At 38.7% G+C, this 15,815-nt stretch overlaps 2 protein-coding genes across 2 annotated transcripts in view; one reads left to right on the top strand and one right to left on the bottom strand.

The window, feature by feature from the left end:
* Nucleotides 1-15,815, bottom strand: part of LOC141439356 (uncharacterized) — a 1,011,003-nt gene that overhangs the window by 611,542 nt on the left and 383,646 nt on the right.
* On the top strand, nucleotides 992-2,288 carry LOC141439342 (uncharacterized). The gene is made up of 2 exons (XM_074103630.1): nucleotides 992-1,571; nucleotides 2,170-2,288. The coding sequence occupies exons 1-2, from the start codon at nucleotides 992-994 to the stop codon at nucleotides 2,286-2,288; spliced, it is 699 nt and encodes a 232-aa protein (XP_073959731.1).

The following is a 15,815-nucleotide window of genomic DNA, read 5'->3' as shown; positions in this document are numbered from 1 at the left end:
AAGATGGTCAAAAGCGGGTAGTTGCGTATTTTAGCAAAGTTACTCAGGGTGCCGAATCGCGCTATCATTCTTATGAGCTTGAAACATTAGCTGTTTGTGAAAGCCCTCCAACATTTTCGACAATAACCTGTTAGGACTTAAGTTCAAAATTATTACCGATTGTAATGCGTAAAGGCTACCCAGTTTAAAAAGGATCTATTACCAAGGGTTGCTAGGTGGTGGATCTATCTCCAAGATTTTAATTTTGAGATTGAGTATCGCAAGGGTTTGTTACTGTCGCACGCTGACTATTTAAGTCGCAATCCAGTTGTTAATAACGTAACCAAACCTCGCAACTGGGCTCAAATTGCACAATCTGCCGATGACGAAACCAACAAACTTTTAGATTTACTCAATGAGGGTAAATTAGACTCTAATCGATACGTAAAGCGTAATGACATTCTTTATTACAATTACACTCCGGTTGGTGAAGAATCGCGTTTACTGTGCTTCGTACCAAAGGGGCATCGTTTAAGCTTACTTAGAGTATTTCACGATGAACACAGCCATATTAATGCGATAAGACCATAGACCTCATTTTGAAACATTTCTGGTTCCTGGTCTCAGGCAGTTTGTTGTCAAATACTTTCTCATTGCATTATCTGCTTGTCTTGTAAACGTGTACCACGTGCCCCGCTTCAACCGATCGCTTCTTGGTTCAAACCAGATGACCCGTTTCATACCATTCATCTCGATGTGCTTGGGCCTTTGCCAGAGTCAAAAGGGTATAAGCACGTTCTTGTATTAGTTGACGCTTTTTACTAAGTACGCACTGCTGTACGCTATTTACCGTCAAGATACAGCGGAACTTATACGGGTCTTTAACAATGTTATTTCACTATTTGGACTCCGAAATTGTTAGTTGTGGATCGTGGCCGCATGTTTGATTCTAGCGAATTTACTTGTTGGATTTTCAAAGCTAGGCTGTGAAATCTATCACATTACCCCAGAAATGCACCACTCGAACGCTCAGGTAGAGCGATATGTGCGTACGGTTCTTAACATGTTACGTATAGAGGCAAATCACACTAAGTCGGAGTGGTCAGATGAGCTTTGGAGGTTACAGTTAATTTTGAACATAACCAAACAAAAAACTACTCAAGTATCCCCTTTAAATTTGCTCATTGGTTCAGAAACTACGACTCCTATCATTCGTGCTCTTATACGCGATATTGCGGTAGAAGTACCACGTAAGAATCGAGAATCATTCAGGACTATGACAAGACAGAGGACAGCCGAACGGTTACGACAGAACCAAGAAGCACAAGACGAATATGTCAACAAAGACCGACGACCTCCTCGAAAGTTTAAAGTCAACGACTTTGTTTTCGTGATTAAATACTCGCAGTCTCAAGGCAAGCTAGACCCCGGTATGCGTGGACCATATCGTGTTGAGAAGGTGTTGAAGAACGACCGTTATGAGCTTAAGCTGCTGGCAGGGTCTTATGGGAAGACCACTTGCGCCGCTGCCCAGTTTATGGTGCCGTGGCGAGGAGAATGGACTCCAGAGACGTGTTCTGCATTGTTTGAATGTAAGTTTTATTTTTCGACATTATTGGGTGGTACGCTAACAATGTGCCTATGCCAACAATATGTTGAGTTTTTTTTGTGTGGTATGCAAACATTGTGCCTATGCCAACAATATGAGATTTCTTTGTGTGGTATGCAAACATTGTGCCTATGCCTGCATTGTAAAGTAGAAGATTGCTTTATTTTACTGTGTGGTATGCTAACTTTGTGCCTATGCCAGCAGTGGGAGTAGAGAAATTGCTTGTGAACTGCGTGATAAGCTAACATTGTGCCTATGTCAGCAGTTATAATTTTGACAAGTGTGGTAAGCTAACAATGAGCCTATGCCAGCTTGTCGATGGGAATCCAAAACTTTCAAACTCTTATTTCTAAACTCTTCTTTGTGCTTTGAATCCTGATTCAGATAACTTATGTACTGCAATGTCGAGTCTTGCCCCTTTAATATCTAAGCTTTTAGTGTCTTTATTACTTTCCTATTACATGCTTGCATTTGGATATTGCAATTGTTTAAGCAAGATTGGTAATTTTCAGCCTTCATCCTCATAATATTTGCATAGATGTATTAGGATAGCAATTTATACTTGGCTTCTTATGTTCTAGCCTCCGAAGACACTGACACGCCATGTAGTCAGTCACCAGCCTCCGAACCATCAGCTGGATCTGGCGACGAGACTGCAGCTGTCAAACCCGCTAGCGATGTGTTGGTGAATCGCGACTAGAAACCTGCCGAGGACGACAGGACGTCAGGGTGGCCGTATTAGGAATAAAGAAGACTGGCAACACTGTGACTTTGATTTAATAGACAGCTAGTTGACTTCCGCCGCTATGACATCCGTTTGTGAGCGCTGGAGCTCACTCGAACCAGCATTCCTCTCGGGCACTCGGTATAGAACGGACGTATCAGATTAGGACTCCGGTTTGTGATTAGAAAGTGCTTTCTCCATATTCGTTATGTTAAGTGTGAAATTATTTGTTAATTTAACATCTTATTAAAAATAATTTAGTTGTGACTCTGCGTTTGTTTCCTCTTTCCCTAATAGTATTATTATTGCACATAATTCGATACACAAAAAAATACATTCGACGAAACACATTACATAGATGGCATGGCTACTAGACTTTTTAGCAATTTAGTGTTTTGATGACTGGACATTATGACAATTAGACTTTTTAATAATTTGTTGTTTTGGCAACTGGATAATTATGACAAGTGGGCATTTTGACACCTGGACATTCTGACAATTGGCCCAACATACTCCGGTGTCGGTACAACGCCCGAGTAGTGGCAAGCTAGAATGCAGTTTTTCAATGAGACCCAACTGTGGCAAGTCACACTTACATTGCAGAAATACAGTTTAGTTTACATAACAAGCTTTCAATCAAAATTATAGGTATTAATATTAGTAATTTATTTTTATATTAGCAGATTTAATATTAGAAATAAATAAGGCGAAAATACTGCCCGACACGTTAAATAAGGTTAATAGTATTACTTTTGAAGCAATTTTAAGATTCAAAATCGAACCTTTAAGTAAAGACCGCAAGTGTAAGAAATTTGCGCTTGTCATTGACACAGGAAAACCGGTTATATGAGCAGCTGAAAGAGAAGAAAACATATAATACACAATAATACAGACACAGGCATATATAACTTAAACGTACATAAATATAGATTCAATAAAAAGATTGAAAATTTGTCGATATTTTCGTACAATACAAACACAAGTTCGCGTTCTTTCTAAAGAAAAACATGAAATAAAAAAAACTAAAATAAAAAATAAAAAAAACTCCGACACCAAAAAACGCCAGCAAAAATAAAAAAAACGCCCGAAAAAAACTCCGACAAAAAAACGCCGCCATAAAAGACAACTAAAAAGTAAAAATAATTATGCACTACCTAGCTGTTGCCCGCGACTTCATCTGCGAAGAATTCGTTTATCACTATCCCGCGGGGACTATCTGCTGATTTCCCGCAAAATTAGCCTAAGTTAATTTAGTATTTAGTACCTAGTAATATTTTTTTTATCTAAGCGTCGTCGGTGTCGGGGGACCGCTAAGGTTAATAGAAAACTAAAGTACATATGTTGTATTTTTTAAAGTATTAACCTTAACGTCTAGGTACTCAAAAAAAATTTTTTTTTGCTTTTTTTGTACCTTTTTGTCGGCATAGTTTACATCTATATTCATGCACAATTACAGCTTTCTAGCAATGATAATCTCTGAGCAAAGCCGCAGACGGACAGACAGACATGGCCAAACTATAAGGGCTCCGTTTTTGCCAATTTGGCTACGGAACCCTAAAAAAGGTGTAGTAGGAACTGGTCTAAAAAAAGCAGAAGGTCTGAGTAGCAACTGGTCTAAGAAGCAACTGGTCTAAATGGCAAGGTAAAGGTAACTGCTCCTAACCTGTTTTTTTGTCGAAACCTTGAAAATAAAAACGCCTCAGCCACGTGGAATCTGAATCAAAGAATTTTAGACCACTTGCTACTTAGACCAGCAGCTTTTTAGATGAAATGACACTTCCCGTGACTTTGTTAAATCTGTTACAAAATCTTAGTTGCTTTGTAAAAAAAAGTACCTATAGTAGGTACTTTCGTACCGATAGGGACGATTTGGTCTCGTTTTCTTCATTGACTACGTGCGAAGCCAGGGCTCGCAGCTAGTTTAAACGTGTTCTAAAATTTATCACAAAAATACCTAAGCGCTACTCGGCAGCGGCTGGCTTAGCGCTCGTTAAAAGGAGATTTGGGCGAGAATGCGGCCGGTGGGCACATTGCCTTATTCAGGTAATGACATAGGATAAGCCGGGTGAAATTTATTGTGCTGTTTGGCAAAGAAACACGAATACAATACTAACGTAAATCAGAATCTATCATTAATTAAATCGGATATGCGACTAAAAAAGTCTCTTAAATACAATTACAGTTTGCAAAAATGTAATATACGTCAGTCTATAACTGAAGCATGCTTTTTAAGAGTTGATTCAATTCTGCGGAGATATTCGGAAAAGATATTTTATTAGGTCATTTATTTTTATACGTATTATACATATTCATTATTATGTTTTTGTGACAATATAACAAAAAAAAATTAAGATCTGTGGCGTGCAATAAAGAATATTTGTATTGTATTGTATTGTATTGTAAATAAATAATTATTTTGTTATCCAACTCACCGGGTCCCATGATACAGGCTCAGCCTAGTTTGGAGTTGAAGCCTGCCGGATACCGCTTTATGTAAACTTTTATTTTGTGTAAAAATATGTAAGGTGCTTACAAATTAGGTGGCGATATTTTTACAGCGGATAGTACTCGTCTCTAGGAGAGGACTTAAGTATAGAATATATAAAAGTTTATGTGACTTTTTGGAGATAGAGAATCAACTTTACTACGTAAAAACACCCTGTTAATTAATGACAAGTGTTCTTGACTGTCACGATGGCCACTTTACTTAGATACATAAATGCCAAAGTCATAATGCTTACAAAAAGTTTTTCCGCCAATCGTTGACGGTTATGACAAACGACGGTTCACTTGACAGAAAGTGTTAAATATCTTGTCACTCTAATGCAAAGGCTGATTATGTTTGGGCAAAGATAATTTATTTATTTTGTTCAGGAAATTAAAACAAAAATATCGTATAAAAAGTTTTCTCAATTTATTTTTAGTTAATTGTTTTGATCTTATTTAACGTCTCTTAAAATATTTATTATTTCTTTTTTCCTTTTCTTGCATTTTCAGAACTTAATCAAGCAAGGGTCAAACCCCCCGGCTCGCACTTGTGAGTTTTTCGAAATTCATGTGCGGAATTATATTTGATATTTACCACGAGCTTTGCGGTGAAGAAAAACATCGTGAGGAAACCTGCACAAACCTGCGAAGCAATTCAATGGTGCGTTTGAAGTTCCCAATCCGCACTGGGCCCGCGTGGGAACTATGGCCCAAGCCCTCTTGCTCTGAGAGGAGGCCTGTGCCCAGCAGTGGGACGTATATAGGCTGGGATGGAATCTGACAAAACTTTTTCTCTTACCTACTCTATGTATGGACGCTGTAATTTAGCCGAAACGTTGAGATAATGTGAGCAATAAATAACCATTTATTTTCGCGGGTATACATGTAGTAGATAAATAAATATAATTGAGAGTCGGGAAAGTTTAAAATATCGCATTTTGACTAGACAGATAAATGTTGTATTTTGATATTAATAATAAAAAATTATCAACCGAGTATTGCTCCTTTCAGTCGGTACCAAAAGCATCTAACAGCGTGGACACGTGAAGCGTTAACTTAACTCAATAAGCGGTCAGAATATGACGTTTATATTCAGTTAACCCTTCATATCACTTAATCAAAAGACGCGAACAGCAATCAAGGAGCCATGGGCCAACTTTGCCCGTTACGATAACCACGACTTCCTGCGACTGGCGGAGCAATAAGTGGTTTTATCTATCCATTGCGCAGTCGAGACTGTGTTACGCAGTGGTTAACGGGCAATGTAAGCAATGTATTATAAACTTATTTGTTATGCCGCCACTTACGTACAGACGTAGGGGAAGGTAGTGCGGCCCGCGACATATGGTCTTAATAATCCGGTGGTTTCGTGATGGAGTGGGATGATGATGATGCATAAGAACTCAAACTTTCATATTTTAAGTATAAAAATTAGTGAATTACGTTTAATCGGCTGGATAGCGAGCATGGGTCTCCTGTGGTAGATACCACGCATAAACATCTGCAACATTCAGTATTGCAGATGCGTTTAGTTTTCGCTCAGTTCGTTAGTATACGCATTCTTCGTAGCAATGATGGTTTAGCCGTGTAAAATACATATAAAAAACCCTTCCGTCCTACTTACAGAAATTGATTTGATCATGTTAATGTGTCACAGGCTTATACATTCTCAATAAAATTCAATCATAAAATATGATCAATGCGTGCGAAGTTTATCATAACTATAAGCCCTCTGTTAATCCAGCATCTATATATCACGAAAATATGATTCGTTAAATTTTAATGTCAAAAAAATATATATATGTTAATCCATCCATCGGTCCAGCCGTTCCCAAGTTTTGCGCTTAGCAACACATTTTACGATTCATTTTTATTTATATAATAATAATATAATATAATATATGGACCCATGTCGCGAATTCTTGTCGTGTTCGTTATTGTCAGGAGAAGGTTTTTATGGATGAAAATATAGAAAAAATTAACGGGGGCGAAGTCGCGGGCAACAGCTTGTTTTTAATATGATAGAGTGAACACGAGATGCTGCATTTAACGCAAAGCAATCATCGCCACTCATACACATCCATAATTAATAACGTCCAAATTTCCATCCACATTGAATCACGGAGGTTTGGATGTTGTCCCATCACTCGGGTCCCGAACCTCTTGTTTGAGTTGTTAATTGCATTATGGGTCGAGTCGTTAGCAAGACGTGGTGGCAGACACTTAAGTGATTCAGACTGGGCTTAAGTCGCCAAAGCTTATAAATAGGCTTTTGGAGGGTTAAAACAACCAATGAAATGTCAAGAAGGATGAAATAATTGACATCATCATCATCATCATCAGCGGCCGTCCACTGCTGTTCAAAGGCCTCCCCTTTAGAACGCCACAATATACTATGAGGGAGGCCTAGAGGACGACTCGCCCTTGCATCCACCAGTTGCCAGCAACTCTCACGTTGTCGTCAGTCCACCTAGTGGGAGACCTGCTAACGCTTCGTCTTCCGGTCCGTGGTCGCCACTCGAGAACTTTTCACCCCCAGCGGTAAATGATAAATAATAAATATCATGGGACACTTGACACCAATTGACCTAGTCCCAAACTAAGCAAAGCTTGTAATATGGATACTAGGCAACGGATAAACATACTTTTATATATAAATGCATATTTAAATACATATTGAACATCCAAGACCCGAGAACAATTATTCGTATTATTCATACAAATATCTGCCCCGGCCGGTAATCGAACCCGGAACCTCAAGCTTCGTAGTCAGGTTCTCTACACCATTTGGCCATCCGATCGTCAAATAAAAACGAGAAACGGTATAAAGGAAATAACTGACATGCTTTTTAACAATTGTATAACGATTTAGACGTTACTTCGTGGAATTCCATGATGAAAACAAAATGGATACATTTGAATTGCTTCTTGACGCAGTAGTGCGGTTAAGCTTCGCAAAATAGCCAGTCTGCTCTAAATATTTCTAGACTTGCAGTTAATTTTCTCGCCCATTTAGTATAAACACATAAACAAAAACACCACCAGATAATGCCATATTACACATAATATTAAAAGTAATATTCCGCTTGACGGAAAACTCATTACACACAAATTTATTGTACATCGTTTGTATCCCAAACCAAAGTCAACTTTCCTAATAAATATCGAGTGTCACGAATAAGCTAAATATAAGACAAAAGCAAAAGGATGGTCGACAATGCAAGTACAAATGCTTTAATGCATTTTCGCTGGAGAGCGTTTCGGGAGCCGCTACGCTGTTGTGACAGCTTCAACAGCGTCATGGTGTGGTGCTTTGCGAGTTAATTTGAAAAAGACGAGAAGAATTTACATAGTACTTACATAAGCTTACATATTAGCTTATATTTCAAACTTTGTTCTGCACGTGGAAAACAAAAACAATCTGGCTTCTAATCCCGTGGTAATTTCTAATAATCCCTCCTGAGTGGACGTTTATGAGTCATACTTCCGTCATCTTAAGCTATACCTACTGGTTTTTTTTTATTCGGCTGGATGGCAAACGAGCAAGTGGGTCTCCTGATGGTAAGAGATCACCACCGCCCATAAACATCTGCAACATCAGGGGTATTGCAGATGCGTTGCCAACCTAGAGGCCTAAGATGGGATACCTCAAGTGCCAAGTGATGGGAAACACAACAGTGCAAGCATTGCTGCTTCACGGCAGGATTTTTGCAGGACCTTGCACAAGGTCCTAACACCTGCAAAACATCTTATTAACATTAGAAAGAAAAGAGATCTTGACGTGTCTTTTTATTGAAAAACTCTTTTGAAAAATAAGTCACAGCAAATATGTATCAATTAGCAAGGATACATGATCATTTATATTATTTTAGTATAAAGTAATAACTGTTTTTTAAAAACGTTTTTCAATAAACAACTCGTCAAGATTGTTTAACTTTTTCTAATGCTAAAAAAACGAAGTATACAATGGTGAAAACCGTGTATTGTCTGCCAGTCAACTTTCATTATACATGTACCTACTAGCTTTATATCGCGGCGTCTCACCCATGGGTATACTTAATACTGCATGGCTACTTCTGTGCCCCGTGGGAATTTCAACAAACCTCTGCTTAGTGCGCCTATTGGATCCTAAAGGATTATGCCAAATTTCAACCCTCTAGCTCCGATGTGTAGACTATGCGTTGTCCGACAGTCAGTCTGTCAGTCGTATCTCTTTTACTGGTATAATTATAAGATGGCTGCTACTTTCTAGTGCATAGGTAGGTCATTAAATGATCAGGAAGATTTTTAGACTGTTCAATCACCAGAGATGTGTGAGGAAATAATGCACGGAAAATTACTTAGTAGCTTTTGTAAAACCACCAATTGGATTACAGACTCGAAGCCCTAAGATGTTTATAGTTTTAATTAGATTTTTATCGCTTTGTAAATTACGCACCGACCCTATAAAGTTTGAATTTTACTCTCTCATAGTCCTCGAACATCATTCCTCATAAACGTGTAAGCGCGTGTTACGGCTCTGTAGGGCTACTACGAAAGTCGAAGTTCGTGTCGTCCGTCCCTCTTGCTCTCGTATTAAATAGTACAAGTGTCAGAGGGACCGCACGACACGAACTTCGAGTTTCGACTTTCGTAGTAGCCCTGCCGGCCTTAGTTTTATCTTCTAGCTTCATTAGGGCGGAACAGTGTACTTTGCACTACGAGAGCTATAAGTTTGGATGTCACAGGTTTAAGGACAGCCACGGCAATGTTATAGTAGTTTATGTGACTGTTACATAATGAGAAGCATTAACACACGAGCGAGGGTTTTTTCATGAGCGTGTTCCGTAGTCATATCCAACAAGTTTTTAATTCGTAATTTTGTACAGCTTATAAAAAAAAGAAGAAAATGTCGGTAAATGGAAACATTCCTGGCGCATAATACGCAACCGTAATTTTATTAAATTCAGATACATACCTACAGACACGGCTTCCATATCGGGTGATATCAAGTTTAATACATAGTTAAGTTATATGTATGTTTTTGCAGGTGGTAGGACCTTGTGCAAGGTCCGCCCGGATTGCTACCACCATCTTGCTCGCTTGCACTGTTGTCTTTCGGCGTGGAAAGTAAGACAGCCGGTGGAATTACTGGCACTTGAGGTATCCCAGCTTAGACCTCTAGGTTGGCAACGCATCTGCAATCCCCCTGGTATTGCAGGTGTCTATGGGCGGTGGTGATCTCTAGACCCACTTGCTCGTTTGCCATCCAGTCGAATAAAAAAAAATGCGAGATTTTTAAAAATTGTTCCCAATTGACATTTCATTATAGCTGGAACTTCGAAAAGCTCAGAGGAGGCCAGGATTTGAACCTCCTGCTTGAGAGGAGCTCAAACCTAGCTGAGCTACCACGACTTTTTCGACTCAAATTTTATACTGACGTTAATGTTGTTAATGTCGTGTACTAAAAGGATGTGTTGAAAGAAAACTCATTCATCTTCACAAAGTGAGGTAGCTTTCCCGCTAAAAGGTGAGCCCAAACTAGTAAAACTTGACTTAAGCTTAATTTTCATGAGCGTAGGCCAACTTTGTGGCGCTCCGAAAGTTGGCACGTTGGCTTAGTTGGTCCAATTTAAATATGTATAACTATTAAATATTTAAGTGTAACTACTTGAAACTACAACACAGTGCCTCAAGTAAGGCTTTCTGACCTAAGTTTAGAACAAATTGGTCATTGGTGAGTGTTAATTTTTAATACAGGTAGATTGCGTCGTAATATGGAAGCGCTAAACGGAAATACTGTGAACTAACATACTAACATCAAACTTAAAATTCCCATGGTCTAAAAATTACATCATGATTGACATCTACCCTAACGCATTGCAAAATTTGCAGATCTACAAAATCTAGAAAAGTTAAAGGGCTATTGGTAGTCATTCACGATGACGCGTGCCGTGGTTTTAATTACAATGTCATTAATGTCTAATTTTGACAAAATCACGCGTCTTCGTGGATGGCACTAGGTGTACCTCATTAAGCGAGCAGTAAAAACCGATTTATTGAAATTCCTACGGGATAAAAAAAGCCATATTTTTTATTCTTTCAAGTCATTACAAGTAAACGCCTGACATCTTCCGGCTTCAAGATGTGATCAGCAAGAAACGTTTGAAAAAAAATCATAAAGCCCATCAAAAGTTACTTCAATCCGCAGCCGCCAAATCAAAGTTAAAGAAGGCAATTTGCAAGAAAATATTGTTGTTCGGCGTCAAAGGACGCGCTTCACAAAAAGGGTTTCCGAGGAGTTCCTTTGAAAACATTATCAAAAGGAATCGGTCAATTTGAGGGATTTGAAAATAATACAGGCGCTGAGTTTTAACGAAAATTGGGTTTATCATAATCCTAAATAAGAGAGCGAGGTAGGTTTAATAAGACCGTTATAGGAACGTAACAGGAATGGAATGTCAAGCGCATAGACATGATACGCGACGGCGGTGGTTGGTTAGGAATCGTGCTAAATAGTGAGCATAGTCATTGCAGGTGGTAGGACCTGTGCATGGTGCTACCACCATCTTGCTCGCTAATCCTGCCGTGAAGCAGCAGTGCTTGCACTGTTGTCTTTCGGCGTGGAGAGTAAGACAGCCGGTGAAATTACTGGCACGTGAGGTATCCCATCTTAGGCCTCTAATTTGGCAACGCTTCTGCAATACCCCTGGTCTTATTTTACCATCAGGAGACCCACTTGCTCGTTTGCCATGCAGTCGAAAAAAACCCAGGCGCGGCAGCCATTTTCGGTGTGATTTTGAACCATGTATCAAACAAAATCATGCATCATGTGCTTGCTTCGCGCGGCGGCTCGCTCAGTGGAGACTCAGCTTCATACTTTTCAATAGGTACGAAGACTATTTTTGTCTGACTCTTTCCTATAACGGTTATGGTTGAAGGTGTAATGGGTAGAGACCTTAAAGCTGGTACACACCGTGACGGTGTAGTCACTGACAACGTTATAGGGACAACCTGACAATTTTTTTTTTTACATAATAAAAAAGAATTCCAGATTTTTTTAAAGAACTGAATTTGGCGCAATTTAAAAAAAACATGTCATTGTTACTCCTAGATAAATGTTATTATCATCATCATCATCCCAGCCTATATACGTACCACTGCTGGGCACAGGCCTCCTCTCAGAACAAGAGGGCTTGGGCTATAGTTCCCACGCGGGCCCAGTGCGGATTGGGAACTTCACACGCACCATTGAATTTCTTCGCAGGTTTGTGCAGGTTTCCTCACGATGTTTTACTTCACCGCAAAGCTCGTGGTAAATTTCATATGTAATTCCGCACATGAATTTCGAAAAACTCAGCGGTGCGGGTTTGGGCGGAGGTCACCAAATCGGAATAAGTTAAATCCTGACTTTTCCAGTTTCTTTTTGAGTCAGTTTCTGAAATCGTTTAGTTCCCAAGAGGTCGTTTCGGTAATAAGTTTAATTCTGATTATGCCTAATCCGTTAAAGGATCAATGCTGAAACAGTTAGGTTCTAAGTAAGCTAAATTTTAACAAAACCAAATTATAACCGCATCAAATTCAATAATAAGCCCTTTTCTGATTAGGTCAAATTCTTTATACGTTTCATTCATTAATAGGCTATATCTAATTTGGTTAGTTTTTGATTACGTAAAACTCGTATAAGTGACATTTCTAGTGTAAGTCAAAATCGTGGTACGTCATGCGAATTTACAGTCAACCACAATTATTTGTAGTCTTTTTCAGCGAGAAATGTAATAACAGTATATTAGGTACAGTAGGTACGGAATGCTGCAAAATTGCATGAACAGTTAGTCTATGATTATGATAGAACTACGTATCGTAGACCACCCCATCTACACTATTATATAAATACTACCTATTTAAGACATGAAGGTGACTTTGACAGCTAACGCCACCACGGCTGTGGTAGGCAGGACAACACTCGACACGTTTAGTTGTTCTTGGCATTCAAAGGGTTAAATAAAATACGATAAAAATAGACAGAATCATTTATTTTTATTAACATACATTAAATAAAACAACTAAGAGATCTCATCTCAACTATCTCGCAACTAAAACTCATATACTTAATTCTATAAATGTAATTTTTTTACATCTGTTGTTCAAAAAATATTCATTTCAGATTCACTAGTGCTGCTTGAATTGGTAGTATCAGAGCATACGGATTCGGAACTCGAATTGTATTCAGTATCGGGTTTAGACGCAGCAGCATCAAGATTTTTCCTCACATTTCTTTCGTAGCTCATATACGATGCTTTCTTCAAAAAATGCATCTGAAGTGCAGCGTTTCATTTTTATTTTGTTTTTGAAAGCAATATTTGAAGTCTCCGAGTATAACACATGGCTTCAATTTTGCCGTATTTATCACTTTTAGGTCTTTTTCCATTGCAAATTAGTAAAGAACTAGCTTGACATTGACAACGGTAGAGAAATATTGTTTTATGATTTATGATAGATATGTTTACAAGTGGCCAGAACACTTACGATTAAGTCATTAGTAAATAGTATTGATGTTAAGTGTCATCTGATATTCTAGCCAATTGTACTTGACCTCCACAGAAACCATCGAACGTAGAAAATAACTAACTATGACGTATACTTATTAAGAATCCCCTCTAATTAGATTCAGTCATAATAAGGAAACAAATTTAGTTAGAATTTGTTTTGTAAAGAAACCTTCTTGTCTGAATCGGTTCTTGTTCTAATTTAACCTACTCCGAAAAAACTTCCTAACCTACTAAAAATCAGACCTCCTCAGAAAAATGCTAAATAAGAAATTGGTAAATATAGTGTTTGACATGTTTCGAAACTGACTCGCCCCGATCCAACCTAATAAGAACATGATCTACCCAGAAGCTAGTCAAATAAGAAACTGGAAAAGTCAGGATTTAACTTATTCCGAATTCGGTGACCTCCGCCCAAAGCTTTTTTTATCACGGCTTTTTTTAATATTAATATTGTTTTAATGTTATGATTTTGAATTTTGCTGGACTGTTTTAAAATTGTTTTTTTAGTTTTTGATTATTATTTTTTATATGACATATTCATATTGTTTTTTTAATGTTTTTTTTTCTTTCTTTGACTGATATGTATATTTAAATAGCTGCAATTATAAAAAAAAAACTGAAACTTTGTACGCCATGTGGCAAAACATACGGGGTTCTATATTTTTTATTTTATCATCTCTACATCTGTACCTATGTTTGACAAATAAACTATTCTTATTCTTATAAAACTGACCGTGATTGACGAGACGAGAGAACGACTACGACGACAACGAGATGGACGGATGACCTGGTTAAAGTCGCGGGTTCACGGTGGATGCAAGCCGCTTCCAACCGAGGCAATTGGAGGTCTATGGGGGAGGCCTATGTCCAACAGTGGACGTCCTACGGCTGATATGATGATTATGATGATGACCGTGATTGTCCTCTATCTCACCTGATGTTAAGTGCAGATGAGGCCAAAGGTGTATCTCACCGGTTCAGTAACAGCCTATTCACTCTAGCCTTGAAAAGCCCTAGATTGTATTTAGCAAGTCGTTTTATATCGGCTGCCATTCAATCACCTGAAAACTTCTGTATAACAACGTAAATAATCTTTTAATACAACAACAAACAGCATAACGCTAATATTAGGTACATAACACTTCTACACGCGACCCAGTGGGAATTGGAAACTTCACACACAATTGGAATCCTTCACCGTAAAGTCAAACTTGATAATCATTAGATTTTTTATGCCAAGTGGTCATAGGATCTAGGCAGAGCGCAGTTTTATAACAGCTGCCTTGCCAACAGGAACCAAGTCTTCCAATCTACGCTAAAACGACGTATAAAACTCGAACACGGAAAGAGCAAGCACTAGGACAATGAGAGGCTAATTAGTTTAGGTCGCGTCGGACAAAGAAAGACACCCGGCAATTATTAAGCTGTAAAGATTTTCAACACAGTAGGTATTGTTTGAAATCTTCGTACTTTTCTGATAATTTTGGTATCTGCATTAATTTGTTATTGTAGTTATCGTAAATTTATCGGTCTTTGTCGTGCCCGTTTTTCGAAATTTACCCACAAAATTATAATAGCTCAACTACGAGTTATAATATATCAATAAGTTGTTAATGACCTTTTACGAAGCTAGCGGTTGCGGGTTCGATCTTTCGATCGCCGTGACAGGCAAATATTCGTATGATGAATACAAATTGAGTCTTGGATGTTTGTATGTATTTAAGTATATAATTATCTATGTACTAGTATGTATGTCTATCCATTGTCGAGCTCCTAGAGTACAAGCTTTGCTCAGTTCGGCCAGGTTAATAGGTGTCATTTGCCCCAAGATATTATTATTATTATTGAGTTCCATATCCGCATTAAGCCCACGTGGAAACTACAGCTGGAGTCGTGTGGTCTCATTCTAAGAGGAGGCCTGTGCCTGGGCTGGCAGTGGAACGTAGACTGGATATGGGCTATATAGCCCGATAAGCACTTCAGTTGTTTTTATTTTCAGTTCGTATAATTAAATAGTAAAGTGAGACCTAGGCTTGGTAGCTACCACGAGCTTTACGGTAAAGGAAAATAATCAAGAAACCTGGACAACCTGTAAAGCAATTGAATGGTGTGTCTGAAGTTCCTAATCCGCACTGGGCCCGCGCGGGAACTAAGGCCCAAGCCTTCTCACTGAGAATGCCCGTATCTAGCAGTTGGACATATATAAGCTGGAATAAGTACAGAACCCTACGCACAGCCTGATCTGCATTTAGGTCGGTTGTTCAATTATCTCCATAAACCCAACTTTGCCTCCTTTCAGGTCGAATCTCTCACAACTTTGCCTGATTTTTTTTCACTCCGTATAATTACACAGTAACATGAGATATACTCGTAATAGCTATACCTTGTGGTTGCGTGGCTTGCTTCCTTTGCCCTGGGGGCGGACGTGGTAAAAAAGGCCTACGGGCAAGACAGATGCGCCCCGCGGGACTTCATTAGCGGCGTC

Source organism: Choristoneura fumiferana, chromosome 20 (assembly GCF_025370935.1).
Source record: "Choristoneura fumiferana chromosome 20, NRCan_CFum_1, whole genome shotgun sequence".
Lineage (NCBI taxonomy): Eukaryota > Metazoa > Arthropoda > Insecta > Lepidoptera > Tortricidae > Choristoneura > Choristoneura fumiferana.
The sequence above is the reverse complement of the archived record's forward strand: the minus strand, read 5'-3'. Positions and strand labels throughout refer to the sequence as shown.

Excerpts from the sequence above, each read along its gene's own strand:
- LOC141439342 (XM_074103630.1), top strand. The coding sequence starts at position 992 with ATGCACCACTCGAACGCTCAGGTAGAGCGATATGTGCGTACGGTTCTT. Across the intron at positions 1,572-2,169 it reads GTGTTCTGCATTGTTTGAAT|CCTCCGAAGACACTGACACG; the intron begins GTAAGTTTTATT and ends CTTATGTTCTAG.